Below are 27,621 nucleotides of genomic sequence, written 5' to 3'. Positions count from 1 at the left end.
GTATTGATATGCTGCTCTAGATACCCCCATTTATGGAATCGTTCGCTCCGTTGCCATGCTATCTTTTGTAGACACTCTCCAGGTTGATGGAGAAGAAAATGTAGTTACACGGCCTGAAAAGAAGAATACACAGAGCTTTTTTGGTTTTGCGTGAACCATGACAACAATTACAATGGCCGGTATAAGGAAAGTTAACGGGAAATTCTCTGGAATCAACCCAGCCGTGAGGTAATGTTCTTATCGAGTTGTGTTTACAGAAAATGCTTCACCGTAGCTGTCAAGCTAATGCAGCTAACGTTCGACCGAACCACTGTCCATTATTAGTCGACGTTCCAGCACCACTTCTCATTAATAATGTTAAAAGAATAGTTTACAATAATGCCTATATTATCAGAGCGTCAACCCAGCTGTAGGTTACATTTTGAATAATAAAAATAGCTGGTCAAGCTGCATAATAATAATTTTGCTGTGCTCTGCCACCCATTTTTTTTTTAAGATTGACTGCATCTCAGTCGAGGCAGTTTATTGTTATTGTTAAAAACTAAGCAGTAACGTTGATGTAGAATTGTGTAGGAAAATATTAATTATAAAAATAATATAATCATATTAAATAAGTTAATGCTTGAGGCTATAAAGTTCAAGTCTGGATCCTTACAACCTGCCCAAGTATCTCACCTAGCCCTGTTGTCTGAGTTTAGTCACACACACGCGCATTTCTTCCTGCCCAGCAAATTCATTGAAGAGGTTTTACCTGGCGTCTCCCCGTGGCTTCTCTCGATCATAAATAATTCCCTTTCGTCTGGCTGCATTCCAGATTACTTTAAAACAGCCAGTGTCTTCCCTCTGCTTAAAGCCCCTTCCTAAACCCCCACTGCGTTAGGAAATGACAGGCCCATTTCCAAACTGCCCTTCATTTCAGTCGTTGCTCATCAGGTCCTTCAGCTGGTTGACAGAAACTGCATTACTGAATTTTGCTAATGATATTCCTGTGCACTTAGATAAAAGTGAACATTCCATTTTAGTCTCAGGAGACTTACCTGCTGCCTTTGAAACAGTTGGTCATACCATTGTTATTAACAGATTACAGAATTGTTATCCCTGGATCATCCATTTGACAGCTTGAGTGGCATTTCTTACCTTTACTATGCTGATGCTACACTGCTGTACTGTCTGTACTGAAGTATGTGTGCTGGAATGAATTATTGACTGTATTTTGATTGTCTATATTCTGGGACATGTATACTTATCTTTAATGTATGGCTTTTATTCAAACTGCTGCTTCCAAAATGAAGAGTTTACTTTTCTATCTAAACTTTCACCTGAAGTTCAACATTAACTAATAATCAAAGACAGTTATAGATTTCTTTTTTTTTATCATGCTTTTCAGCTGCTGTCGCCTGCGTCAGGTTCAGGCTCTGCTCTGTGGTAGTGGCGGTGCCACTCCTGATGGCATCCTGTGCTCTCTCGGTATGTTAAGTTGGAAACTTAACTGTACTTTGTGGCTAAAATAAAGTCACAATAGGAAGTGAACTGAATATTTTCTCTGGCCATTCCAAAGCCAGTTATCGTGTTTTTGTGTATTTCAGGAATTGATAGCAGATATAACGAGGGGTGCACTGAGCTGGCGAAATACTTGTTCTATGGACTGTATGAACAAAATCAGATGACTCTGGAACATGGCCTTGAGGAATTTCCTGAAGAAATGCTGGATGGTGAGTGTTGGTCTCCATATGGATGTCATATTTTTGTGCATGCTTTAGTTTCTATCTGCTCTGACTCATCATTTGTCCTCATTTCAGATGTGATCCTGCTAATTAAGGCAGAGTGTGTTCATCTGTACTGCAACCCACTGAACTACAGTTACCTGTTGCCCTATGTGTCACACTGGAGGAACCTGCATCTCTACTGCATGACAGAAACAGAGGTTAAAAAAAACAAAACAAACCCATAATAATAATGATAAACTAGCGACAGAAGTTATTTCCTGTTGTTGAAAGTTCAAAATTTGTCCCTTTGCCGTTTTGTTAATCTGTTCTAAAGCTTAAGTCTTTACTGTCATTTTCTCCTTCCACCTACAGTATGAAGATGAAGAAGCAGCAGAGGAATTTAAAATCTCCAGTTTTGTTACAATGGTGCAGGATTGCTGTCACATTGGAGTACCTTACAGCTCGCAAGGTACATGTTAATACATTTCTCCGTCGTTCACATGTGTGTTTAAGAAACAGCAAAAAGTGTTCTCAAACTTCTTTTTATCTCCTTAAGCTGTAATTTAGGGTTTTTGTATTATATCCATGCATTTGTGTTAATTTTAGGACAAATCCAGAAGTTTGATATGTTTATGGTGGAAAAGTGGCCTCTGCTTCAAGCTTTTGCTCTGGAAGGCATTGGTGGAGGAAGCTTTTTTACCATGAAATACAAGGTAGAAACAACAGCAAAAGAACCAAATTATGCAGAAAGTTATTGGGATGCTTTGCTTCTTGATTTATTTTCTTTTATGTATGCCTACTTATGCAGTTAATGGACATGAGTGAGAAGCTGTGGCAGGTTTACAGCAGACTTGACCCAGTTTCCCTGGATAATCTCCTCACAGAGGTAACAGTGAGTTTAATTTTCTGTCACCTGTACTCACTTTGACAGTTTCCTGTTAGTATCTGAAGCTTCTATTAAAACGGCCATAAACCCACTACAGTTACAGTTACAGTCCAGTCCTTTGTTTGTTAAGCCACTTAACCCTGACCTATGAATTATTAATGCATAAAAAAGGCACCTAACTCAAGTTATGATCTAGTGTCGTGTCTACACATAGGTAGGGTCTTTAACTTATAATATAATGCACCTTGAGGTGACTGTTATAGTGATTTGGTGCTATGTAAATGAAAGTGAATTGAACATAACAGACAACTTATCAAAGAACAAATTTTAGATTGTATCTTTAGACACTTTGTTATGAGCTGCCTGTCACAGAAACACATAATTTGTGCCTAAATGTCAAAGATAACAGTTTGACAGGCATAAAATATTATTTTTGGTCCAACGAGGTGATTCCCTAAGAGCTGCTAGCCAAAAAACTTTGCACGTCATGCCCACTTATGCCATGTTTCCTTAAAAAGAAAGGAAACTGGTTAAGTGGAGGACAAAAGAAGAAGTGGCAGACCTAAAAAAATGATGAATATTATCTATGAGTCCTGTTCCCTTAGGAAAACAGTGAAAAAATTGAGCAAAGAAATGACATGCTGTAGGACCTGAAAGATGCAACTGGATCTTCAGTTGTTCTATTTACTATTCATTGAACCCTCATCAGAAATGGTCTCAGTGGAAAGGTGGCTGTCAAGAAGCCATTCTTCAGGAGGCACAACAGGGAGAAAAGGCTGAAGTATGCCATTGATTGATGAATTGATTGATATGGATTGAATTGATAATCAGTGGTCTTATGGAGTGATGAATCCAAACAAAATTTTGGGTTCAAATTGTCTTCAGTACTGTGTGTAGAGAGGAGGTCAGGAGGTCACATAAGGAAAAATTATCACTCACCAATTGGCTTCACCAGAGATTGTATTGTATTATTCAAACAGTGTGGGGTCATTTTGACAAATAATGAAACAAAAGGCAGCCATCTAAATCTAAAGAAGAGCTTTGGATGTCCTTTGGAAAAGCTGGAGAACTATTCCTGAAGACTATTTTAAGAAATGACACACCAAACTCACTCATCCATCGGCTTGCCAGACAGAGAAGTGTAATTTGCCACTCCCGAAAACGCGGATATACTGCTCTAGAATCCAGCGGCAGCGTGCTCTACAAACTGGATCCAACGCTTTGCATTGTGCTTGGTGATGTAAGGCTTGGATACAGCTGCTCAGCCAGGAAAACCTATTCTGTGAAGCTCTCTACATATTGATCTTGGGCTAATCTGAAGGCCACGTGAAGTTTGGAGGTCTGTAGATACCTCTGTCATTTTATGTGGCCTACCACTTTGTGGCTGAGTTGTCATTCTGAATTGCTTCCACTTTCTTATAATACCACTAACAGTTGACAGTGGACTATTTAGTAGTGAGGAAGGCAAGTGAATATTTCTGGCAATTTAGTGTATGTTCATATGTTTCAGTAAGTCGCTGCACATATTTGCCATTTTCCTAGAAAAACAAAGAAATGAGGGGTGGCTCAAAACTTTGGCACAGTACTATATGTGAAGACATGATCTGTTAATAGGATATGTAGTCTTACCTGGATGCTATTGGTTTTATCTTAGGACCTGGTAAACTTTGAGAAGCAGTGGAATGGCTTTTTCTCCAGCATGGACCTGGAGAATCATCTGTCTATCCTGGAGCTTTCGGAAGCACAGGCGGGAGAGGTACGTTTATGGCTTCATATCCTTACACAGCAGTTGTTCTTCTTTTCTGATATTGGGAGTAATTTATATTGTTCGGGAAATGTTTTTTCTGAATACGTTTTTTTTTTTTTTTTTTAGAAATGAGCCATTAATCCCCTCATCTAATTTTATTCTTATGTCACTTAGTTCACTTTTTACACGTCTTTTTTCTTTCTGCACTCAGCAATATGTTTACGTCACTTACAATGCTACAGTTTACTACACTAACATACAGCGCAGATGCACACACACCAACATACAGCGCACATACACACGCACACATCAATATAAAGGGCACACGCCAACATACAGAACATATGTACACACACACACACATCCTTAGTGAGCACACAACAGTCCATCAGTTAGTTTAAATATGAGCACACTCAGATTTGTCTCATGGAATGTGCACGGGGCTGGTTCGAGGGAAAAGAGACTAAAAATTTTTAATCGGTTAAAAGACTTAAAAGCAGATGTTGTTTTTCTACAGGAGACACATGTGTCCAAAACATCTGTGCTCACTCTTTCCTCTCCACAGTTCCCTCACACGTACTCAGCCTGCTATAACTCCAAACAAAGAGGTGTAGCTATATTGATTAACAAGAAGATAAACTTTAACATTAGCAACAGTACAATAGACCCTGAAGGTAGATTTATAATACTTAATTTATCTATACAGAATACAGATTTATGTATTGCTAGTATATATGGACCAAATGTTGATGACCCCTCCTTCTTTCATGCTTTGTTCACTTCACTCTCAGATCACTCTGACACCACACTTGTAATAGGAGGAGACTTCAACCTGGTACTTAATGCAGATATTGACAGGCTCAGTACAGCAGCGAGTCAGAGGAACTGGCAGTCTGCAGACATTCTTAAACAGTACATGAAGGATTTTGGACTTTGCGATGCTTGGCGTTCACATCACCCTACTTTGAGAGATTATAGTTATTTCTCACAAGTACACAAATCTCATTCCCGCTTAGATTACTTTTTAGTTAGCAGCTCCATAATGATGGATATCACAGACACTCAGATTCACCCTATCACTATTAGCGATCATGCACCGGTGTCTATGTCTCTGACACAGAAAAGAGTCACACCACCAATCAGGAACTGGAGATTTAATACATCATTACTTAAAGAAGAAGATTTTATTAATTATTTCAAAAAGGAATGGTCAGCATACTTAGAATATAATGATATTCCAGGAATATCACCATGTGTTCTTTGGGAAGCAGGAAAGGCAGTAATGCGGGGCAAAATAATATCTTACTGCTCGCATAGGAAAAATAAAGAAAAAGCACTTGTGTTAGAATTAGAACAAAAAATTAAATCTTTAGAAACTGCTTATGCCGCTTCACCACAAGAACATACAATTATCAGCCTGAGGAAACTGAAACTGGAGCTAAATGAAATAATTGATAAAAGGACACAATTTATGTTGCAGAGGCTGCGTTTGGAAAACTTTGAGCATGGAAATAAATCTGGAAAATTCCTGGCCAAGCAATTAAAACTGAATAAAGAAAAAACAGCTATTTTTTCTATTAAAGACTCGACTGGTATTATTACTCATGACCCACAACAAATAAATAACTCTTTCAGAGACTTCTATGAAGCCTTATATTCACCACAGATTAACCCATCTGATACTGAAATTGAAGAATTTCTTAATAATATAAATCTACCAAAACTAAATGACAGCCAGGCTGCAGCTCTGGATTTACCTCTTTCATTGTCTGAACTTAGTGAAGCCCTACAGCATCTCCCAAATAATAAAGCCCCAGGCCCAGATGGTTTTCCAGCCGAGTTTTATAAAGAATTTTGGTCTGAGCTAGCTCCCATTTTTTTCAGAATGGTAACTCAGATTCAGAATGACCACATCTTATCTCCAACCTTAAACTCTGCTAACATTAGCCTGCTTCTTAAACCAGGCAAAGACCCCACACTCCCATCCAGCTACAGGCCAATCTCTCTCATTAATGTAGATCTTAAAATAATTTGCAAAGCCCTTGCCAAAAGATTAGAAAGTATTACTCCATTTATTGTACATCCAGATCAAACAGGCTTTATCAAGGGTCGGCACTCAGCCAATAATACACGTCGACTGATAAATATAATAGACTATTGTTCTATTAACAAATTAGAGACGACAATCGTGTCTTTAGATGCAGAGAAAGCATTTGATCGGGTAAATTGGAAATTCTTACTAGCAGTTCTGCAAAAATTTGGATTCGGTTCATCCTTTATAAACTGGATCAGAACACTACACAGCTCTCCGAATGCGCGTGTTAGGACAAATGATCTCATTTCACAAAGTTTCAGTCTGCAGAGGGGCACTAGGCAGGGCTGCCCACTCTCTCCCTCTCTTTTTGTAATTTTCATTGAGCCGCTAGCAGCAGCAATCCGTCAAAATGCAAATATTAAAGGGATTCAAACTGAAAATATGGACCATAAACTTAGCCTTTATGCTGATGATGTATTACTTTTCCTTGGGAATTCACAAGGCTCTCTTTTGAAGACTATCACACTGATAGATAAGTTCTCATCTATATCTGATTACTCTATCAATAGGAGTAAATCAACAGTTTTGCCTCTGAATTGTAATTTCCAGAGAACCTCTAGGACCCCACTAAAGTCAGGAAATATTAGATATTTAGGCATAAATTTTTCCGCCAGGCTCTCAGACTTGGTACGATTAAATCATATCCCCTTATTAAAAACAATAGAGGATGATCTCACACGTTGGAACAGTTTACCTATATCACTTATGGGGAGAGTTGCTGCCATTAAAATGATGGTTTTACCAAAAATTAATTATCTATTTTCATTGATCCCTAATAAACCTTCTATTCATTGGTTCAAGTCACTAGATTCAAACATCTCAAAATTTTTATGGAAAAACAAACCGTCAAGAATAAGCTTAAAAACTTTACAAAAGCCAAAACACAGTGGAGGTCTAGAATTACCAAACTTTTATTACTATTTCTTAAGCAGTAGATTGCAGTATATTTCAAAGTGGATCAAATCCAATTCATTAGACAACCCATGGCTGGATCTAGAACAGGCGTTTTGTGGAAAAATAAAAATCTCAGATTTACCTTTCATTAGTTCCAGTATTAAACATCATAACTGCTATAAAGTCCTTAGTATAAATACCTCTCTGACAGCCTGGTGGGAATTTTTAAAAATAACTAAGTCTTCACTCATCCCCTGTAAACTAACACCCATTTGGAACAATCCAGATATTTGTCAGAAAAAGAAAATGCTGAATTTTCCGTTATGGCGTGATAAGGGTATAAATAACTTAGAACATATTATCCAAGATGGAAATTTTATCACGTTCCAAGAACTTATATCAAAATATAGAATTGGCAACGGTAGATCTCTGGAATATCAACAAGTTAAGTCCGTCCTACAGGGAAGATTTAACCTTAATCAATTGAATCTAGAAATGCCTACTTGGGTAACAGAATTTCTTAACCTCTGTACCCCAAAATTGCTATCAAAATTATATAAATTATTAATAAAAACTGATGATTCAGTTTCCCTCCCAATTACAAAATGGGAGCGTGATCTTTCTGTCAACCTGGATCAAAATTTATGGACAGAAATATGTTTAAATATCTTCAAAATGACTAAAAGACCCCAAATACAACTTGTACAATATAAGATTCTCCATAGAACATACTACACTGGACAAAGGATGTTCCAAATGGGCCTTACACACTCAAACATATGCACCCACTGTACAAGCAATTCAGAGGATAATCATCTACACGCTCTGTGGTCTTGTGTACCAGTTCAGAGATTTTGGCAGAGGATTTGTGAAGATCTATCCACATGGTTTAGCTGTCATATCCCAACTTCCCCCAGACTATGCATCTTAGGTGATGTCAGTGAATTAATTATGGAGTTAAATATATCACACATAGTTCTTACTGCCTTGTGCATCGCTAAGAAGATGATCCTCATGAACTGGAAGACAAAAAATAAACTATGTATTACTCAGTACAGAAATTTATTAGTAGATCATGTTAGTTTAGAGAGAATGTCTGCTTCTTCTAAAAACAAATTGGAGGAATTTGACTCTCTTTGGTTCCCACTGCTCAGCTCCATTACTTAGTGGGGGTGGTGGGCTGCGGGCTCTGCTCCTGATGTGCTTTGTGGGGGGGTGGGGGGGGACTCCGGGGGCCTGGGTAGCTGGTAGCCTCCTGGGGCTGGGGTCCTGGGGCGACCTTCTGGTGATGTCTGTGTGCCTGTCCTGGTTGATGGTGGTGGGGGCTTGGATGGTGCTGCCTTCGGTCCTGGGGTGTGGGCGGGGTGCTTGGGGGGGTGGTGCCGGCCCTCGGTCGGTTGGCTGGTCTTCCCTGTATGGCTTGGGGGCTGGGGTCTGGGGCCCCGGCACTGGGGCCGCGCCGGCTCCCGGTGGGCCCCCCCTGGCGCGGGGGGGGCCTCTGCTGTCCCGGCCGCGCCGCCGGGTGGGGTGGGTTGGCCTGACGTCGGGATGTCCGGTCTACGCTTTTGGGGCCCTGGGGTGCCTGCATTGCAGGGGGGTGGGGTGGGGGATGGGGCCGCGGTGGGGTGGTTGGGGGGGACTGGGCACTGCATTTCCATGCCCAGGCCAGTATGTCCTGTCGCCTGTTTGTGTCTATTGTTGAGTGAATGGGCATCTAGGAGGAGCGGGCCGCCCTCTGCGGTGGGGGCGAGGGCGCCAACCTCGGGTGCTGCAGTGCTCCGGGATGCTGTCACCGCGGCCCCGGGCTCACCTCCCCCTGCCCTGTGCTGGGGTGTGGGAGGTCGGGGTGCCTATTGAGCCAGCGGCTAGCTGGCTCTCTTCTTCCAGGATTTTTCCTGGTCATATGCCCCCCCCCCCCTCCCCCTCCCCATACACAAACACACACACACACACACACAGAATACACATCACTCACAGATGTAGGATGGAGAGGCCACGTGGAGAGCTGCACCACCACTTGCCTCTCCGTTTTAATTGCACTTTAGTCATTATAACTCACAACACATACACACTTACAACCTGATACACATAGGACCTTTGGGGCAGGCATGTTACTCAGAGGTTGATGAGATGGGCCGCTGAGGTGGCCCCACTCGGATCCTCGTCACTGTCTGTCTCCAAATTTTATTTGCACTTTAGACATGGAGGGTTTTGGGGGGGCAGTGTGGGCAAGCGCTGACGACCAACAGTTGGCGCTTGTGGCATAACTGTCCCCTCAATTTTAACTGCACCCTATACACCTCATTCACTCACAAACATTAACACATAGACCTACAAGTTGGGGAGGAGGAGGGGTGGATGGGTCATCTTACACCCCGATTTCTTGCGTCTCGCCCGGGGTAGGGGTCGGGTGGTTCCTTGGGGACCGGGCTGGTGGCGTCCTGGGGTCGCTGTTGGCCCTGGGGTGGTTTCCACTTGCCCCGCCTTCAGAGGGTGGGTAGCTATGGATGAATGTGTGTCTTTGTGTATTTGTCACCGTCTCCGTGAGTATGGGTGGGTGAGTGAATGTGTATGTATGGCATATCTGTGTGTGGGTAAGTATGTATGGGCATGTATGAGTATCTGTGTATAAATGTGTACACGGGTGTCTGGGTGTGTTTGTATGTATGGCTGGACCTGGGTCTGGGCCTTGTGCCTTGCCTCCTGGCCGCTCCTTGCTGGTTGCCTCCCCCCCCCTACCCCCCTGGGATGGGGGTGCCTCGGGGTTCCTGGGTGGGGCTGGGTGTTCTGGCGTGGGTACTGGCCTGCCCCCCTTGGTGGTGCGGTGCGGGGCTGCGTTGGCTTCTTCGGCGTGGGGGGGGGCTCTGTGGAGGGTCGGGCGGTCCTTGGGTGCCGTGGGCCCGGGAGCCCTGCCGCCGGCCAGTGCAGGGGGCTGGCCGCTGGGGGGGGGCTGGCTTCTCATCGCCTTGGGTTCCCTGGAGCCCTCGCTCCTCGACTGGGGGGGCTCCGTCTGAGACCACCCTCTCCCGTCTGCTGGGGTAGGTGTGCGGTTGTCTTTGGACTGAGTGGCCGGGGGTCTTCCTGGCCCTTGGTGGGCTGCTGGTGGCCTGGGGTTCTGGGGGCTTTCCGTACCTGCCTCTGGCTTCTGATGGGTGGAGCTGCAGCGCTTTGCCCTCATTGGTAGGTACGTTCCATGACACAGACACAAACATGACACAGACACAAACGCCCACTCAATCACAACTCAACAAAATTGTTGGTGTGCGTAACATGCTTTGTTAGTTTTGTTTTTCACACACAAATTTATTTTTGCGAGTATTGATAGTATTTTTTTATATGTTAAAGTGATGAAGTATCTGATTAATAGACTTGTGCTCTTTCCCCTTTTTTTTTTTTTTGCTCCCTTTCTCTCTCCCTTTTTCTTCTCTTTATTTTCCTCTTCTTCAGCCTGTCAGCTCTGGCTGTTACATAGTATGTGGAAAAATAACTCAGATAAATAAAATAAAGGGTTAAAACAACAACAAGAAGAGCCTATTGAGAACCTATAGAGCTCATCTTGAAATAGCAAATATGTTTGGCACAACAACGCATTCAGATCACAGTTCTGCTTGCAAGATCTACCAGACATGACAGGCTAAAAAAAAAAAAAAAAAAAAAAAAAAAAAAAAAAAAAAAAAAAAAAAAAAAAAAGAAATGAGCCATTAAGCACATTTTTACACAGTGAAAAGATGAATGAGATTGAATGAATAGACTTTTTTTTTGCAAGTTCTGTTGTTTTGTTTCCTGCAAATACAAAATATCACCAAAACAAGTATTATGTTTTTCCATTTGATTGTTTTTCATCATGTTTTTATTTTATTGTAATCAATTGTGAACATAAAGTAAAGCATGAGGAAAGTTCATGAAATGGTGATTTCAGTACAAAATTTTATATCTTGCGAGTCATAAAGTATAATTAACCACCACTGAAGCAACCTCTCAGGAGAATTTAATAGTCCATTTCCTGCAAATTGAACACAGAATGTCAAGAGCAAAGGTGTAGCAGCTGAAAAAAGATTGCCTGCATGAATTTTATGCAGTTTATAACATGCATTGAGTATTTGCAGGCAGCATTGTTTAGTGTTTCAGTCTAACAGAAGTGCAGTGTACCTGTGTGAGCATAAAGTGTATTCTCATCAATCTACAGGCATTCCGTACTTATTACCTTCATGGACTGATCTCAAGCAAAATCACAGATAAAAGGTATTCTTTATATTCCCTGTGTGTAAACACTGAAATGATGTTTATCTGTGGTCTTGTAGGTGTGGAATGAAGAAAAAAAAAAACACCCTTGCTCAGTGAAATGTGTCTTTATTTCAGTAAATGTCAGCAGCCCTATGTGCTGTTTGGGAAACATTCTGCCTTGGAGGATCTGGAGAACTATTTATTCAACTTTCCCTCAGAGAGTCATCAGGTCCGCAACACAGGGCCTCAAGGTTCTGCAGCCAGACACATGGTGAGAAACAGCAGCATAGTGACGGATAATAACTTCTCTGAGGTAGAGTAGAAAGCAATTATGAAACAGACAATTGTATAATGTATAAAAAATATAACCCTGTAACCTTTATCGATTATTCTAAAGCATCTGGTAATGATTGGACACGTGCTGTGATTATTAGAGTAGAAGACCACTGTTCAAACTCCACTGTTTCAATTGGTACTGGAATTCTTTTTTTTTTTTTTCTTTCTTTCTTTTTTTTAACGCCCTCCAGCACCCCACCTCCTGCAGGAGGCGTTGTAGGGGTCGGGTGCAATGTGTCGGGCGGAGGCCCTGGCGGACAGATCCTCAGCTATCTAGACTGGCTGTTGGGATGTTGAATGTCACCTCTTTGGTGGGGAAGGAGCCTGAGCTAGTGCGTGAGGTTGAGAGATACCGGCTAGATATAGTCGGGCTCACCTCAACCCATGGGTTGAGCTCTGGAACCAGTCCTGGAGAGGGGCTGGACTCTGTTCCAGTTTGGAGTTGCCCTCAGTGAGAGGCGGTGAGCTGTCGTCGGTATTCTTGTATGCCCTCGGCTTGTTGCCTGTATGTTGGAGAGGGTTGCTTCCCTGTCCCTTCAGGCCAGGGAATGGGTCCTGACTGTTGTCTGTGCTTATGCACTAAACGACAGCTCAGAGTACCCACCCTTCTTGGAGTCGCTGGGTGGAGTGTTCGAGGGTGCTCCATCGAGTGACTCCATCATCCTACTGGGAGACTTCAATGCTCATGTGGGCAGTGACAGTGAGACCTGGAGGGGTGTGACTGGGAGGAACGGCCTTCCTGAGCTGAACCTGAATGGTGTTTTTTGTTTTGTTTGTTTGTTTTTGGTTTTTTTTTTATTGGACTTCTATTTAAACGGCAGTTTTTACTTAATTAATGTGCTATAAATCCCATTACTCAATGAAACAACAAAAAAATGGCTGTAGCACCATCTGCTGAAGTAATTTGGTATGGCCCATGATCAGTGAGTGTGCAGGGCTATTTTTTGATAAGTCATCTTGGGGTAAGAAACATTTCACTGCTGTTGCTAAAGTCCTCCTATAAATATGAGTTGTAGGGCAGAAGTTTTAACACTTCTGTCATTTGTAAAGTGGGAATATTCTGCTGCTGATGTCTTTCAAACAAAGCACTTTTTACTCGTTTAGATTCTCCAGTGTGTGGCTCCCAAAGGACCTCTTGCCTGCTCTCGAACCTATTTCTTTGGGACTACGCACTCCCCATACCTTGGTGAGGTTCACTGTATGACTTGTATATATTCATCTATTGCATGTTTGCAAGAATATGAAGATCATCTTTTATTTTACTTTGTTGTCCTTAGAATTTCAGAGACTGCAGAATATAGTATATTAACCTACATTTAAAGCAGTAATAACAAACTGTGTAAAATGTTGCTTTACTAAGTCTGCCTTGTTGTGACCTGTAGTATGAGAAGATCTTTTTGGTATTTATTTTGTGTATTTTATGTTCATATGCACTCCCACAGGAAATCAGAGCACAGAGCAAAAGAAAACAGATGTCTTGTGAGTGTTTACTTTTTAATCTTTTATTTTCCTGTCAGCTGTTGGTTGTTGACTGTTTGAGAATGATGAAAACTTTTTTTCCTTCAGAGTTTTGTCACAGATTTATTCAGCTGCCATTCAAGCAGTCCTGTCAGGAATCAAATGCTACTCCTGTAGCACCAGTGCTACCAAAGTGAGAGGGAAAAAAGTGGACAAATTTTCACAGTGATTATACAGCATGTACTCTCACATGTACAGGTGTTGATTATGTAATCCTTTGTAGGCTAAGGATGTAGCTGAGAACACCTTTCTGATGGCATTGGACTCAGTGAATTTAAGCCAGTATCGCAGTTTTCTCAGGTAGCGCTTGATTGCCTTTTTTAAAATTATTATTAATTAATGAATGAATGTGGGAATCATTCACTGTATCAGACCATAATTGAAGCTTAAAAATATGTATTCTATCCCTTTGCTCATGTACAGGTCCAAATGTGAATTCACCATTCAAGCAGTGAATAAGCAAGGAATGTGGGTATTAGCTGCACCTTACCTCCATGTATTAGCTGCACCTTACCTCCATGTATTAGCTGCACCTTACCTCCATGTATTAGCTGCACCTTACCTCCATGTATTTGTGTTTGATTTTTTTTTTAAAAGATTTTTAGATAGATAGATATAAGACTTTATTTTGAACAAAATAAAATAAAATACAAAAAACATGAGAAAATAATAATCAGTAAATGGCATGTTCAAAAAGGAAGAAACACAAGTTTATTTAATCCCACCCTTTCTTATATACATATACACACATGCATACACATACAGTACATGTACATATGTATGCACACACATAGTGTGTGAATAGTGGGTGAGAACAGAGCCCTTCTTCTTCCCTGTACTTTGCAAAAACCGTATTTTTGTAGCACATTTTAAACTCAGTCATACTTGGACATTCAGACCTTGAGTTCATCACTCAGTCTGTTCCACAGCTTCACTCCACATGCAGAGATGCAAAACATTTTTAATGTTTATGGACACCAGAAGGTTTTCAATTCAACTCTCCCCTCAAATTGTATCCCCCATCTCTTAAAAAACATTTTAGAATATTGTCAGGAAGTAGCGTGTTTGTTGCCTTATACATAATTTGTGCAGTATGAAAATGAACTAGATTGATGACTTTTATTTTTTTTATTTTAATAATAGTGGATTTGTATCCAGTGTTGTGGATTATCCTTATGGCCCATTTTTCTTAACATTAATTAAGTATTGCCCCAAACCTCTGCTCAATAAAATACCATAAAACCACTGAACAGTGTTTTCATTGTATTATTTGAAAATTATATATTAACTTGATGCTGTCTTAAGAACATTTTTGGAGATATTGAAAATTGATCTTATTCATTTTCAGGTTAATTCCTCTCACTAATGAAGACAGCCGTTATGTAGTGAAAACAGTAAGTTAGAGAAGCATGTACAACTTGTTTGACCAAAGGATTTTGATGAAATTACTTATGTGCACAATGTTCTACATTTGCAATAATTCTATGTTTTTTTGTTTTTTTTTAAGGCTTCCCTGATTGTCCATGACATCCCAGACCTGCAGTGGGACAGGGGAAACCTGGGATCTGTAGTCTTCTCTGAATCCTTCCTGGAGTCCAGTATCAACATTCAACAGAGAGGTACGTCTTAGATTAGATTAGAATGGATTGCTGATTGAATCCACAAAGGAAATTTGATATACATAATAAGCAATACAACTCCACAGGTCACTATAAATATAAAAAGCCAAAAGTCATTTTGAAGCGACGCAGTAGTCTAAAAATAGCTTATTTCCTGTGCCAGGGATTGTGTTTGTTGTTCATCTTGTGTGTTTGTCATTCTTTGGCTTTGCTGTTTTTGCTCCATGTCAAACAAGTCTGGTTCTTCTCCTGTAGATGGCACTGTGTCTTCGGACAGCTGCTACACCATCTTGACTACAGCTGTGCCTCGCTATGCCTGCTGGCTGGTATGTGTGAGACTGAATGTAGAACACAGAACCAATATTTCACGTAATCTGACAGATTTATACTTAATTGGGGAATAAAGCTAGAATTTTCTTTGACTTTTTTTTCTTATTGTCATTTTCTTTGTTTTCAGATGGAACCTGATGTCAAGCAGTCTGAACAAGCACAGCAGCTCACTAAGGTAGGTTTAGCAGCCTCTGCTCGTAGCACTGTCCTGTGTCCAGCATGTACAACCAGATGACCTACAGTATTTGTTTTAAACAGGAAGACGACGGGACGTGTTTGGGAACAGTTGTGACTGCAGCTGATGCTGCATATGTGTTGTCCAGCAGCCACCTTTCCACTCCTGAAGAAGGTGAGAGCGATCTTGCAAAAACTGGGAGGAATTTTGCTATTTCCATTTTTCTTTTCTGTGACCATTCAAAAGAAAAATGTTTTTTGTTTTTCAATTCAAATTTTGATTTCAGGAAAGATCATTTTCTTTTCTGAGGGACTGTTTATCCATTCTCAATATGGGAGCATCACTATTTCCAAGGATCACATCAACAAAGTCAAGTTATACAATCCAGTATGTATATTTATTGTGTGACTGGAAATTTTTTTTTGTGGTGGTTCATCTTGAAACGTTTACATTTATCTGTGCAAAATCTGTTTAAAAGTTGAAATATAAGGTTTTAGTACCTTTCATGTAAAATTATGCTAAAATATGTTCTTTTGAATTCCTCATACCTTCTTCTTGTGTTTTGTGTGTCCTCTTATTACCAGGACTCCAGCACTGTGGCCTCGCTCTTTGTGGAGTATGAGGACAGTCTTCTCCCACACCTGCCATTCCCTCTTCACAGCTCTGATAAGTGTCTGGTCTTTGCTCTTCTTCCCAGGTCTAAGAGCCACAGGGCCTTCTACTCTAAGGTGAGGTCTCATGTCGGTGACCTCTGATACCCTTTAATATATGACTTTAAGTTAAAGAATATCCAATTATCACTTCTCTCCTTAGTGCAATACTTATTTACTTGCCTACTATATACTAAAATGTGTTTTTGCCCACTTCCTCTTTATGTTATCCACATTAGAGCCACAGTTATACTTGTGTAAACCTTGCCTTATTTGTAGGTTTTGTCTGTGTGGAAAAGCTCTGGACTCACTCTGCAATTCTTGGATCAAGACAGCCTGACCTGGAACCAGAAAAATCTGTAAGCAAACAGCTCTTGGTTTGCCAGTTTCAGCCGTCGTGCGGTCATTTGAATAGGTTTTGTCAGGGTACATATTCTTTTCTCCCCTTTCAGGCACAGCAAGCTGCAGAAGCTGCACGGCAGTCAGGAGCCACCAATGGCCAAACGCAGAGGCAGCCTAAAAACTTCATACTGTCAACTGCCAGAGCAGGAAATGTTAGTACACACGTAGCACCACAGTTCTTCAGAGCTGAACCAAACAAGTAGTAAAACCTGATGCTAGGTGTTGCTTAATCATGAGTCTGTACTCCCAAAATAGCTTTTAAGCCCGTGTTGCACAGTTTCAGGCAGTGTTGACCATCTGCAAAAGGTCTCTTATGCTCACACAGAGTATCTATTATTATTGTTTGAGACAAAGTAAGCAGGACATTCATTTTTCCCAAGCTTTATAGATAGAACCAAAACATACACGGGTGACAAAGCACTTCTTCTACATTTGGTTTGTTAGCCATTGTAATTACACCTCCAACTGCTTTAAGCATTTGCACCCAATATAATCATATTATACATTCCCTCAAAATAGTCACTCCGTACTACCAGTTTGTATTGTTAATTTTATGCTAATTGCTGTGTTCAACTAGACATTAATAACATGTAAAAACATTGGTGTAAATTCAATAAAGCTTTATCTAGGCACGCCAGTCAGTTGCAACCACATTCCTGTTCACTGATTCCTGTATTCCTGCCTGTTCCAGGTTTCTTCAGCACTTTGCTCTTAGTAGCATTGGTCAGGAGCCCATTCTCTATGAGCACCTGGGGATGCTCTTCCCCTCTGCAGAGCTTAGGAATATACCCCCTTGCCAGGGAGACAAGGTGAATATTGGTGCAGTGACTCCTTCTCTTTTCGTGAAGATTGTAGACACAGTCAATCATTTTCTGATTGCTTTTTTTTATCTGGGACCTAGTTTAATTATAATAAAGCTGATTTAATCAATATCTGATGTGAGCTTTTTTTTTTAATGTGTCAAAAGGTTGTCATCACCATCATCACTGGACTGCCAGGAAGCCATAAGAAGAGACTTTGCAACTTCCTAGTTCGACTAAACAAGGAATGTGAAAGGTAAAAGATTTGTTTATAAATACAGTCACAGTAAAGACCGGACTTACAACACTTTGAAATCTATACAGATTTCTCAATCGTTGCATCTACAGGTGGGTGGTTTATGAGCCTGGTCCTGAAAGTTTCTCAGCCTCTCATCTCCAAAAGTATTTGTCCAGCTTCTTGGAGAACCAGAGAGGTACAAGAGGCAAACCCTATCTGTTGCTGCTTACACCTGGGTAAGAAAAAAATGAGCATCTTGCTGCAGTAGTGAACTGAACCAGTCAAGACTGATTCACGCTTTAGAACTGACCTAAAGAAGACTAGTCGAGGAATTTTACATTACAAATCCTGTAAATTTAATACTTCTCATTTAATCATGCAACATAACAGGTCTTAGAATATGTACCTTTTTAGAAACATGCAGGATGTTGGGTAAAGAAAATACTTTCTGGTACTGTTTACATTTGTGAATGTTCCTGCTTGCAGATACACAGATGTTCTGGATGTGGTCCAGGCTGTGCTCTTCCATCCTGACCCGGTTGTTCAGGCTTGTTTCACCATTGGTGCCGTCACTGCCTGTGTGAACCCTCTCACCTCCTTTATGGAGCACAGGTAAGATTTTAGAGTTTTCTCTCTGCTACTCTAAGATATAAAACAATTTTTGACTACAGTAATTTGTAGTAAATAAAATAATGTGGCTCAAAAAAAAGTGCAGAGGCTCACAGTTGCAGTTTGCCCAGTTTCACAGCAGTCAAAGTCAATTTAGTGATCCAGTTTCACCATGAAATGCTATTACTTATTACTTAATACTATACTATATCACTTCTGTTGTGCAGTTTGCCATTGGCCTAGCTGTGTGCTTGGTTTCCTAAAACACGTATTTGGACCGAGAACAGTTTTTTTACTAGCACTGTAAGGAAGTGTACATGTAGTACGTTAACTTGCTACCAACAAAGATTACTCCTGAAATGACACATATTTCAGCTTGTTGTGCAATGTTAGAGTTTTAGTGAGGTCAAACCCACCAGTGTTAAGGGTTTCACTTACGTATGTTTTTAAGCAGCATATGGACAGATCAGATGATTGCAGACAGGGGATGCTCATAAATTGTTAAAGTGCTGGAAGTTTCCACGAAAGGTTACATGACACTTTTAGCTATTAAAACTCAAGGCTGGATCCCTTTTTACAGAGAGGATCAGCTCTACATTTAATCTCGCTCTCCTTTTGTTACAGGCTTTAGATGGAGTTTACAGAGCTTCTCACTGTCATAGATTTACTGAAAGGCTCAACACAATATGGCATACTACTCTGGTTGATAGGCTGTTTTTTCCACTGCAAAGCCTAGCAAGGCTGGGCCCTGATGCTTTCATACACACAAGGCCAGTCTAGAGGGTCTAGCCTTCACATGCTTTGAGAACTATCATCTGTCTTCACTAGCTCTTCATTAAAAACTAGTAGATGTTATATAACAAATACTTTTGTTACTTAAACTATAGTTGGATTCTGGACAGTAATCTTGACAAATCTTAATTAAACAGATACAGTTAGTGGCACTTTTTTGTAGCTCTGCCTCAAACAATCAAGAAGATCCAGACTTTCAGCTTTAATTCAAGGGGTTTAACAAAAGTATTGCATAGGGGTGGGACTCGATTAAAAAAAATTAATCTAATTAATTAGGAGCTTTGTAATTAATTAATCGAAATTAATCGCGATTTAATCACATTTAAATATTTAACATGAGAAATATTAATTTAAGTTTGGTTGATGAATGAATCAATATACATAAGCTTAAACTTCAAAATTTTGTTTATTTTCCCACCAGTCTACTACACAGACCAACGAAGGGTGGAAGTGCTCCTGTGATAAGCAAACTCCTGAAATTAAAGTTAATCATCATAACTGGATAGTTTTATTCAACATTAATGTCTCACTTAATATAGTTGGAAATGAATCATTCGCTCAGCTGTATTCCTTAATGTTGAAATGTGTTATGCCTGTTTTTCTGTGTGGAGTTTGTGTGGGTTTCCTCCTACAGTCCTCCTATAGTTGAGCCTTTCAGTAAGTCTATGACAGTGAGAAGCCCAAAGACTGTAGGGGTTAGGTTGATTGGTGATTCTAAATTGCCCATGAGTGTGAATGGTTGTCTGTGTTGGCCCTGCGACCTGTACCGGGTGTATCCTGCCTCTCGCCTTATGACAGCTGGGATAGGCCCCCCATGTCCCTGAAAAGGATAAGTGGAAGTGAATGGATGGATGGATGGATTCCATGTCTTTGTCTTGGGTTGCTTTTACAGTTTGCTTTGGGTCGTTGTCCATGTGCACTGTGGAGCGCTGTCTGATCAGTTTTGCAGCAGAATCCTGGTACTTCTTTCCGCAGTCATGTCAATAAACACTAGTGGCTCGGTTCCACTGGCAGTCATACATGCCCATGCCATAGCATTGGCTCCACTGTGTTTGACAGCTGATGTGGCACGCTGCGGATCATGAGCTGTTTCTCTATCTTTCTCCACAGTTCTCTTCCCATCATTGTGGTACAAGTTAATCTTAGTTTCATTTGTCCAAAGAGTTTTTCTAATAAGGCCTTCTTGTTCTTGAGTATAAGCAGCGGTTTGCACCTTGTAGTAAATCCTCTGCATTTATGTTCGTGAAGGCGTCTCTTGATTGTAGACTTTGACAATAACACGCCTACCTCCTTGACTTGGTTATAGATGTTGTGAAGGGTTTTTCTTGACCATGGGAGTAATTCTGTCATTTTGAACTCTAGTTGTTTTTGTGGTCTTTCAGAGCTTTTGGTGTTGCTGAGTCGGTCCGTGCATTCATTCTTTTTAAGAATATTGATTTTGCCACTCCTAAAGTTTTAACTCCTTAACAATTACTGCAATTTCTTTTTTTTTTTTTTTTTGATAAACCCCTTAAATTGAATCTTAACATCTGCACTTCAGTCACATCTTTATTGTTGGTCTCCACTGTGGTGATGTACAGAGGCAAAATTCTTAAAAACTGTCTTTATTCGTAAACTTTATTCGTAAGCTTAAAGACGTCTTGAATTACGTGCTGTCATCATGCAACGATGACCTTTCAGTTAAACTCCAGTCCCTGCTTGGTTCAGGAGTGGAAAAATGTGTAATGAGAGGTTTAGTTAACAATGCAGTTAGCAGTGACTTTTCCAATTGAGGCATCTTCATCAAGCCTCCTGTCCCTGTCTGTTGCCATAGATTGTATGGAGGTCTGTGGACCCCTACTATGGCACTAATTGGATACGGTTAGCCCAGCTTAGGCCTGACCTGCCTGTCACCCGCTTCAGCATAGCCCTTTAATCCCCCAGATCCACCACATGTGTGGCCAGCACCCCCTCCTCAGAGAAGCTCATCAGTCAGTCATGATCTGTTCTTTGTGATGGATGCAGACAGTTCATTACATCAGGACAGGAAAGATAAATACCTTTCAAATCACTGATCCCCAAGCCTGCAGGCTCCCAAAGAAGGGCGGTGGTTGCAAGGAGACTTCAGAATGTGGTGTGTAACACCAATTGATTTGAAAACACTTGATAAATAATTTCAGTGACTTTTAATAAATTAAATTAAAAGATGTTCCATTGGTCTGTTGCCAGTCAAAGTCCTGATGTCATACTACAAAAACTGCCTTCTGGTCAAGGCCAAGGCCCATAATATGGAATTAGCCTGTTTATTGCTGCTCAACTTTGGTATGCACTCATCAAAAATAGAGTTCTTCTTAATGATGATGTGACACAGGACATGGGCAAAACAAAGAGGGCAGAAAAGCAAATAAATTCAAACACCGCTCTTGTGTGTTGTTTGAGCTGCACTGTCAGTCAAAAATAAAACTTGCATTAGATCAATTGATGGTATTCTTTCCACACCGTGGACTCGAGCATAATATACATTTAACTGAAGTTCTCCTCTCTTTTCTGTCATTTTAGGTTTGCTTTTCCTAAGCTGCTGGAGCAGTGCAGCCAAGGTTAGTCCAGTCCGTTGCACTTTTCTTTCATACAGCAACACTCTGCATCTACAGTACATGCCAGAAATGCTTCTTTATGGAAATGCTGAGGGAAGACCATGTTGATATTGAGTGATGCAGTTAGATTTTTTTGTTTGCAGTGAAGTCAGGCTTTGCAACAATATATAATGCAGCTATAGGCAGAAAACATTTATTGATTGAACCAGAGTTTGACCCTTTTTTGTGTGTGTGTGTGTGTGTGTGCCATAAATTTTGACTTTTACCTTGTTGACTTGGCAATCAAGTTGCAGTGCTCTTTACCTTACAGTTGCTGACATGTAAGATGCTTAAAAATGTGAAATTAAAAGCTGTTGTCAGCATATTACGCAAATATGGAGGTCATTCTGTTCTATGAAAAAATGATTTCTTAAGCCTCGTCAGTAGATAAAGCAGTTTGCTCCTTGTGCATCACTTGTACTAGTGGACGTTCTAGGCTCTTGTTGCCTAGGTAACCCTCTTTATGTATTCACCAGCCCTTCAAATATCAGTCCGGTATGCTTCTCTCTAATTTGCAGTTGCTTCTATTATTTGCCTCAAAGTTGAGAAGAGTTTAACTGGTGACCGGCCAACTTCGCATGGACTGCGGTTATTTTGGCTGTTGTAACTTGATATCACTAAATGCCACCTTCTGTGGTTTCTGGTTGCCCCGCCCCTGCTAGTCATTTCGTTTGTGGACAGGCCTTTAGCCCACCTTAAAATATCACAAATACCAAGAAAATCAGTGTTTGGATATTGTGTTTTTCAAATACAGCTGATAACCTATTAGCCTGATCGCCTATTTTGTTACATTAGTAACACTGAGATAATGTTTTATAGAAATGCTGTGATACATTTTACACCACACTGGTGCGAACATCACTGCATGTTTGAGGTAGTTTACTTTCCATTTTATATTCTGATGTGAACATTTTCACATATCCCTTTTGGGCTTGCTGTCATCATCTGTCCCATCTTTGTTACTGGATCCAAAAAACTCCCAGTTTGGGGCAGTGGGAAGGAAATCCGCTTGAGCGTGGACCTGGGAGAGGACAAACAAGAGGCTATCATTTCAGTTTCATTTGTCTCAAAATACCTTGTTCCCTTTTTACATCAGTCCACTCATTCGAGGTGATCAAAATGTAAATTCAGCTTTCAGTTAGAAAACGGCAGCGGTATGGCCAACAAATTAAATGTAGTGTGAAATGTGGTATTTCAGCAGGGCCAAAACAAATGAGATTTTGTATTTTTGAGAAAGCGATTCATTTTCTTGTGGCATTTTCCTTTTTTTTTTGTTCCTCGTTGTATGTCAGGTATTGTGAGTACAGTGGTGTTCACTGGGCTGACAGCAGAGAAGAAGCACCCTCTCATGCAGCATGTTCAGCAGTTGGTACGCTCTGCCAACCCCACTGCTGCCTTCATACTGGCAGAGAGAGGAGCTGTCAGCAGGTAGGCGCCCACAGAATCATGATCAATGCTGCAAACAGTCATTTCACTGCTTTTATCTTTGCCTAAAATATTCACTCTAGGCTACATTTCATTTCACTCTGAGTCTATGTTTAAATCTTCTGGGTCAGAGCATGGCTTAGTTAACACCCGAATGTGTAATGAACACTTCCCATTGCATTCTATACTTAATATTTTATTGTTGTGATTGACAGCTGCAGCTGCAGATAAAAGTACTCCTTTGTCACAATTAGTGTTCCAAATGCAAACACTTACAGACTGATTACTAATGCAGTACAATATTATAAGTGTTAATTTTTTAATACTATTTTTCTTCCTAATCAGAGATGAAGATGTGAATCTGATCTTGTCTGAGAGCGGCTTCAACGAGCCACAGATGCTGAGAGCGCGTTATGTCCTCTACCCTGGATGGTAAAGCACCCATATGTCCTCCTGTGTCGACACACAACCTTTTGGCTGCTGAATGACAGATTGATTCTTGCTTCGGCTTTCCTCAGTCCTACCTCCCTACAGTTTAATTGCCACTCAGCTGCAGTGGTGTGTGTATCGGCAGCTGATTGGTGTAAAGCCCCTCAGGGCATCTCGTGTTCTATCACCAGTTGCCTCCTGGCAGCACAGTAACAAGCTGTTGGCCATGCAGTTGCCATGTACACAGAGGGGTCTCTTTTCCTTTGGACTATATCCATCCAGCCTTCATGCCTCAATGCTCAGCCTAATATGAACTGCTGCTAAATCCTCCCCTCAGATCATACACTCAGTATCTGGCCAGACTTGGCCCTTTAATTTGCTCATCTTCGAGCTTTAATTTGTGCGGTTTGTGAATTTTAGTGTGCTTGGGATGCTTGTTACATGCCCGCATATCAAAGAGCAAGAAACATTTTTTTTTTTTTGTTTTTAACCTGCTGGTGAGAGAATCTCCATTTAGAAATTTGTCATGCATTTTAGCAGCAAATCGCATCCACTGACCTCTTTGCTGTGAGCAGCTGGTTGAGTAAACAGCTTTCGAGCCAAAGACAAAATGTAGCCCAAACATTTGGCTCGGTCTAGATTTAACTTTGACGTAATGTGCACGTGTTCTGTGTTCCAGGTGCAAAGGGCGCTTCTTCTGTGGTTCTGGGACTCTAGTCCTCACCCAGCAGCGCGTGGCTTTTAACCGGCCCCTAGAGAGGCCTCTATTTGTCACCCACTGTAAAGGTGAGATGGAAAGAAGCCTCGTGACAGACTCTGTAGATATGAATGGAAGGATTTGGTTGTGATTACATGAGCTGCCTTCCCTCTGAATATGGAGTAGTAATTATCAGCCATTGCTTTGAAGTAATCTGTACTCCCAGAGGATGCATTTGCAGTCTTGTTACAAACCTGCTTTCTAGGAAGTTTTCACATTACATTATTTTCAAATCCTGTGCTTTGTTTGACAATGCTCAGTGCTAAAACTCTCATTAATTTTTTTTATAGCAATCAAGTCATCACTAAGGCCAAGCCCCTTCCAAGGAAATGTGTACAATGTCTGGGGGAAAATCCAATTTTCCGGTAGGATTTACATTCTTTTCCTTTGATTTTTGCCTTAATTGCAATATACTTGTAACTTTTTGAAATTTCAGATCAGACTTTGAAGACCTCGCTTCTGAAAAGCATTAAAAAAAAAACCAAATGTGACCTCTTTCCATGGGAAATATTTTAATCTGTATTTGCATTTCCCAGTTTGGGGAATCATTAGACAAAAGGTTTCTCTCAAGGCAGGCACGAAGCTCCTGACGGTAGGAATTTTGCTTGGTTGTTGCTCTGCTGTCTGGTGCTTAGAACTCAGCCCATATTCCACCGGTTTGGTTTCCTCCACATGATTTTCTCACTTTTTTAATTTTTTTTTTAATTTTAAGACGTGTGTAGAGTGGTTGCATGAGGAAAGAGTGCAGGTGTCTGTGAGGAGGTGTTCAGCGAGTGTGCATATATTTGTATAGTTGAGAAGACAGAGTATGAATCAGTGTGGCGCCTGAGACTCCTTCTTTCTCTTAGTGTATATTTCAGTAGCTGCCTTTGGGGTAGTGTATCATTTACATCAATTTAGTCATTTTATTTTATTTTTTGTATTTAGCTGTTATGCATTCAGCACATATTGTTAAAGTGGGACATATTTCTCTTGATTTGAACTGGTTTTGTAAACACGAGTTCTGTGAGCCATTTTTGGACCTGATTTCCTGTACGGATGTTAAAACGTTAACACTCCACCAACAGCATGCTGGTAACATATGTAGCTGCTGTAGCAGGTGTTAGACAAGGTGTGAACTTTGTGAGACTCAAATCTGAGCTCCTTCATCTGTGAAACCTCCAGACTCAGACCAGCTGATGGAAGTGAGCTACAGTGCACTGAGTGGGAGCCTGAGTTTTGTCCCTGAAGACTGCAGTGGTCCTCCGACCGAGGGCCCCAAAGAGACCACCACCTCCTGTTTCTTAATCTTTGATGGTGTCGGTCTCACTGAGGGTGGACTAAAGGACTGGCTAAGACTGTGCGCCAAGCAGGTAGACAGTACACACTGCCGCTCACGCACAGACCTGTTATCACACGTCAGGTTTAAGAAAAATAAAGTGCAGTTTCTTTTTTTATGTTCACAGAAGCAGGCAAAGAAAACTAAGAAGACCAAAAGTACCCTTTCACAACAGGAAATCAAGAGCATTCACGTGAGTCTCCATTTTCTAACTAACACACAGGGACAATATAACAGATCGTAATTAATTATAATGTAATAAATGATCATTATTTCATGAAGCGTTCCAAATAAGCAAAAATAAAAAACCTCATTAGCACTTTGACACCTGTGTGGCAGCAAAATGCAGCATGGATGTGAATCACGTAGGTTTCAGGAAAAAATGTTTTGCGGATGAGTGGAATTAAACACAACACAATTCAGTTCAGTTTTATTTACAACAGTCACCCCAAGGGGCATGATATTGTAAAGTAAAGACTCGACAATAATAGAGAGAAAACCCCAACAATCGGACGACCCCCTATCAGCAAACACTTGTCGACAGTGGGGAAAGAAAAACTTCATTTTAAGAGGAAGAAACCTCCAGCAGAACCAGGATCAGGGAGGGGCAGCCATCTGCTGAGACCGGTTGGGGGGGTGAGGGGAGGGAGACGAAGGATGAACACCTTTGTGAGATCCCAGAATTATACACACATTTTCTGATCAACAATGATTGCACAAAAAAACTCCTAATTTTCTAACTGATGCTAAATACATGCACTGTTGTTCTTTTTGTGGTCTGTGTTTTGTTTCAGATCTTCCTAATCCTTAAATATTGGGCTTAGATGGAGACCTGTTACTGTTGTGCGGCTTTCATCAATAATCTTGACTGAACTTGAAATCATATGTTTCTGTTTAGGTGACCAGACACTTGGAGCCGCTACCACCGGGCTACTTCTACAACGGGTACCAGTATGTTGACATCTTTGGAGAGAAAACAAACTTCCATCCCAGTATCCTCTTCATAAGGGTTACTGTAAAACTGTGTGCCAGTCTGGCATCACTAAGGCCTGAGAACAGATTCACTAAAACAAAAGTCTGAAAAGTCATTAGTCGGTTTGATTTGATTGATTGATATTTTAACAGGGAAGAACAGTGAAAAATATGGTGATGCATCTGTGTATACTGTTGTGCGTAGTGATTGTGTTGCAGTTGTCCTTACATTGCTGTTACCGCAGACATGGATGAGTTTATTAAGGAGTATATCGCTGAGGCCAACAAGGAGATAGAGAAATTCAACTGTCAGCTGGAGTTGCAGGGACAACCTGACCTGTTTGATCCATAATCTACATGTATGTTCACTCCATCTGTCTCACTGTGGGGGGGTCAGGGAGGGCAAAGGCGATATGTGCTGAACACTCCAGTAGAGTAATCATTGTGTGGTCACACCTCATGTATCTTCAGAAACTGCTGCTTACTATGTCATTTTCTTTCTTTCTTATTTTGAGCCTTTGATCAGTGTATCATCAATGAAAAGCTGGTTGTGTAATTGTATGGCTGTTTGCCATATGTGAGACTACACCACCATTAGCACTTTGGTGAGTCGGGTTTCATTGTTATGACGTGGTAATTCAGACTAAGGCATGTTTGTCAGGAGATGAGGTTTGTTTACAGCTGCAGACAAATCTGAAATCCAGCCCCACACAAATCTCCACCTTTAAACCAATGTGATTATACCACTGAGTCTGCAAGCTGCGAGACTTTCACAATTGAAGGGAATTTCCAGTCACACACTCAGCTTGTGTGTTTCTGTTTATCACAGTTGGCAAATTAATGCCTCTATTTCTGGGCAGGTGTGGATAGCCGTGTGATTCTGGTGGGCTCCCTGGTGGGGTTTCTCAAGAATCGCTCCTCCTCTGTTGTCACCCAATCCACGGTCCACCTGTTAGCTTATCTGCAAGCCACACTGCAGCAGGGGGAGCGCTTGATCACTGAGCTGTAAACATTGGGCAGCCCGTTGGCCACAGACAGCTGATGAATGATGCCGTTAATCACATAGCTATAGACCGTCCCAGTGCTT

The 27,621-nt window shown here is 41.0% G+C and overlaps 1 protein-coding gene across 1 annotated transcript; it reads left to right on the top strand.

The window, feature by feature from the left end:
• The first annotated feature begins 56 nt into the window (after positions 1–56).
• dnaaf9 (dynein axonemal assembly factor 9) lies at positions 57–27,558 on the top strand. The gene is made up of 37 exons (XM_030719463.1): positions 57–228; positions 1,388–1,467; positions 1,587–1,712; positions 1,800–1,924; positions 2,079–2,175; positions 2,313–2,419; positions 2,515–2,592; positions 4,247–4,348; positions 11,515–11,570; positions 11,688–11,823; positions 12,993–13,074; positions 13,331–13,367; positions 13,455–13,539; positions 13,630–13,706; positions 13,830–13,874; positions 14,755–14,800; positions 14,914–15,025; positions 15,281–15,351; positions 15,483–15,530; positions 15,614–15,704; positions 15,817–15,917; positions 16,115–16,258; positions 16,460–16,539; positions 16,633–16,734; positions 17,274–17,391; positions 17,550–17,638; positions 17,731–17,856; positions 18,107–18,232; positions 21,560–21,597; positions 22,926–23,061; positions 23,404–23,490; positions 24,167–24,273; positions 24,535–24,609; positions 25,409–25,596; positions 25,690–25,755; positions 26,461–26,554; positions 26,780–27,558. The coding sequence occupies exons 1-37, from the start codon at positions 158–160 to the stop codon at positions 26,884–26,886; spliced, it is 3,456 nt and encodes a 1,151-aa protein (XP_030575323.1). The 5' UTR covers positions 57–157; the 3' UTR covers positions 26,887–27,558.
• The last annotated feature ends 63 nt before the right edge of the window (positions 27,559–27,621 follow it).

This window comes from Archocentrus centrarchus, chromosome 22 (assembly GCF_007364275.1).
Source record: "Archocentrus centrarchus isolate MPI-CPG fArcCen1 chromosome 22, fArcCen1, whole genome shotgun sequence".
Classification (NCBI taxonomy): Eukaryota; Metazoa; Chordata; class Actinopteri; order Cichliformes; family Cichlidae; genus Archocentrus; species Archocentrus centrarchus.
This window is presented reverse-complemented; position numbering and strand designations above follow the sequence as displayed.

Excerpts from the sequence above, each read along its gene's own strand:
- dnaaf9 (XM_030719463.1), top strand. The coding sequence starts at position 158 with ATGACAACAATTACAATGGCCGGTATAAGGAAAGTTAACGGGAAATTC. Across the intron at positions 17,857-18,106 it reads CTGTTGCTGCTTACACCTGG|ATACACAGATGTTCTGGATG; the intron begins GTAAGAAAAAAA and ends TCCTGCTTGCAG. Across the intron at positions 26,555-26,779 it reads GAAAACAAACTTCCATCCCA|ACATGGATGAGTTTATTAAG; the intron begins GTATCCTCTTCA and ends CTGTTACCGCAG.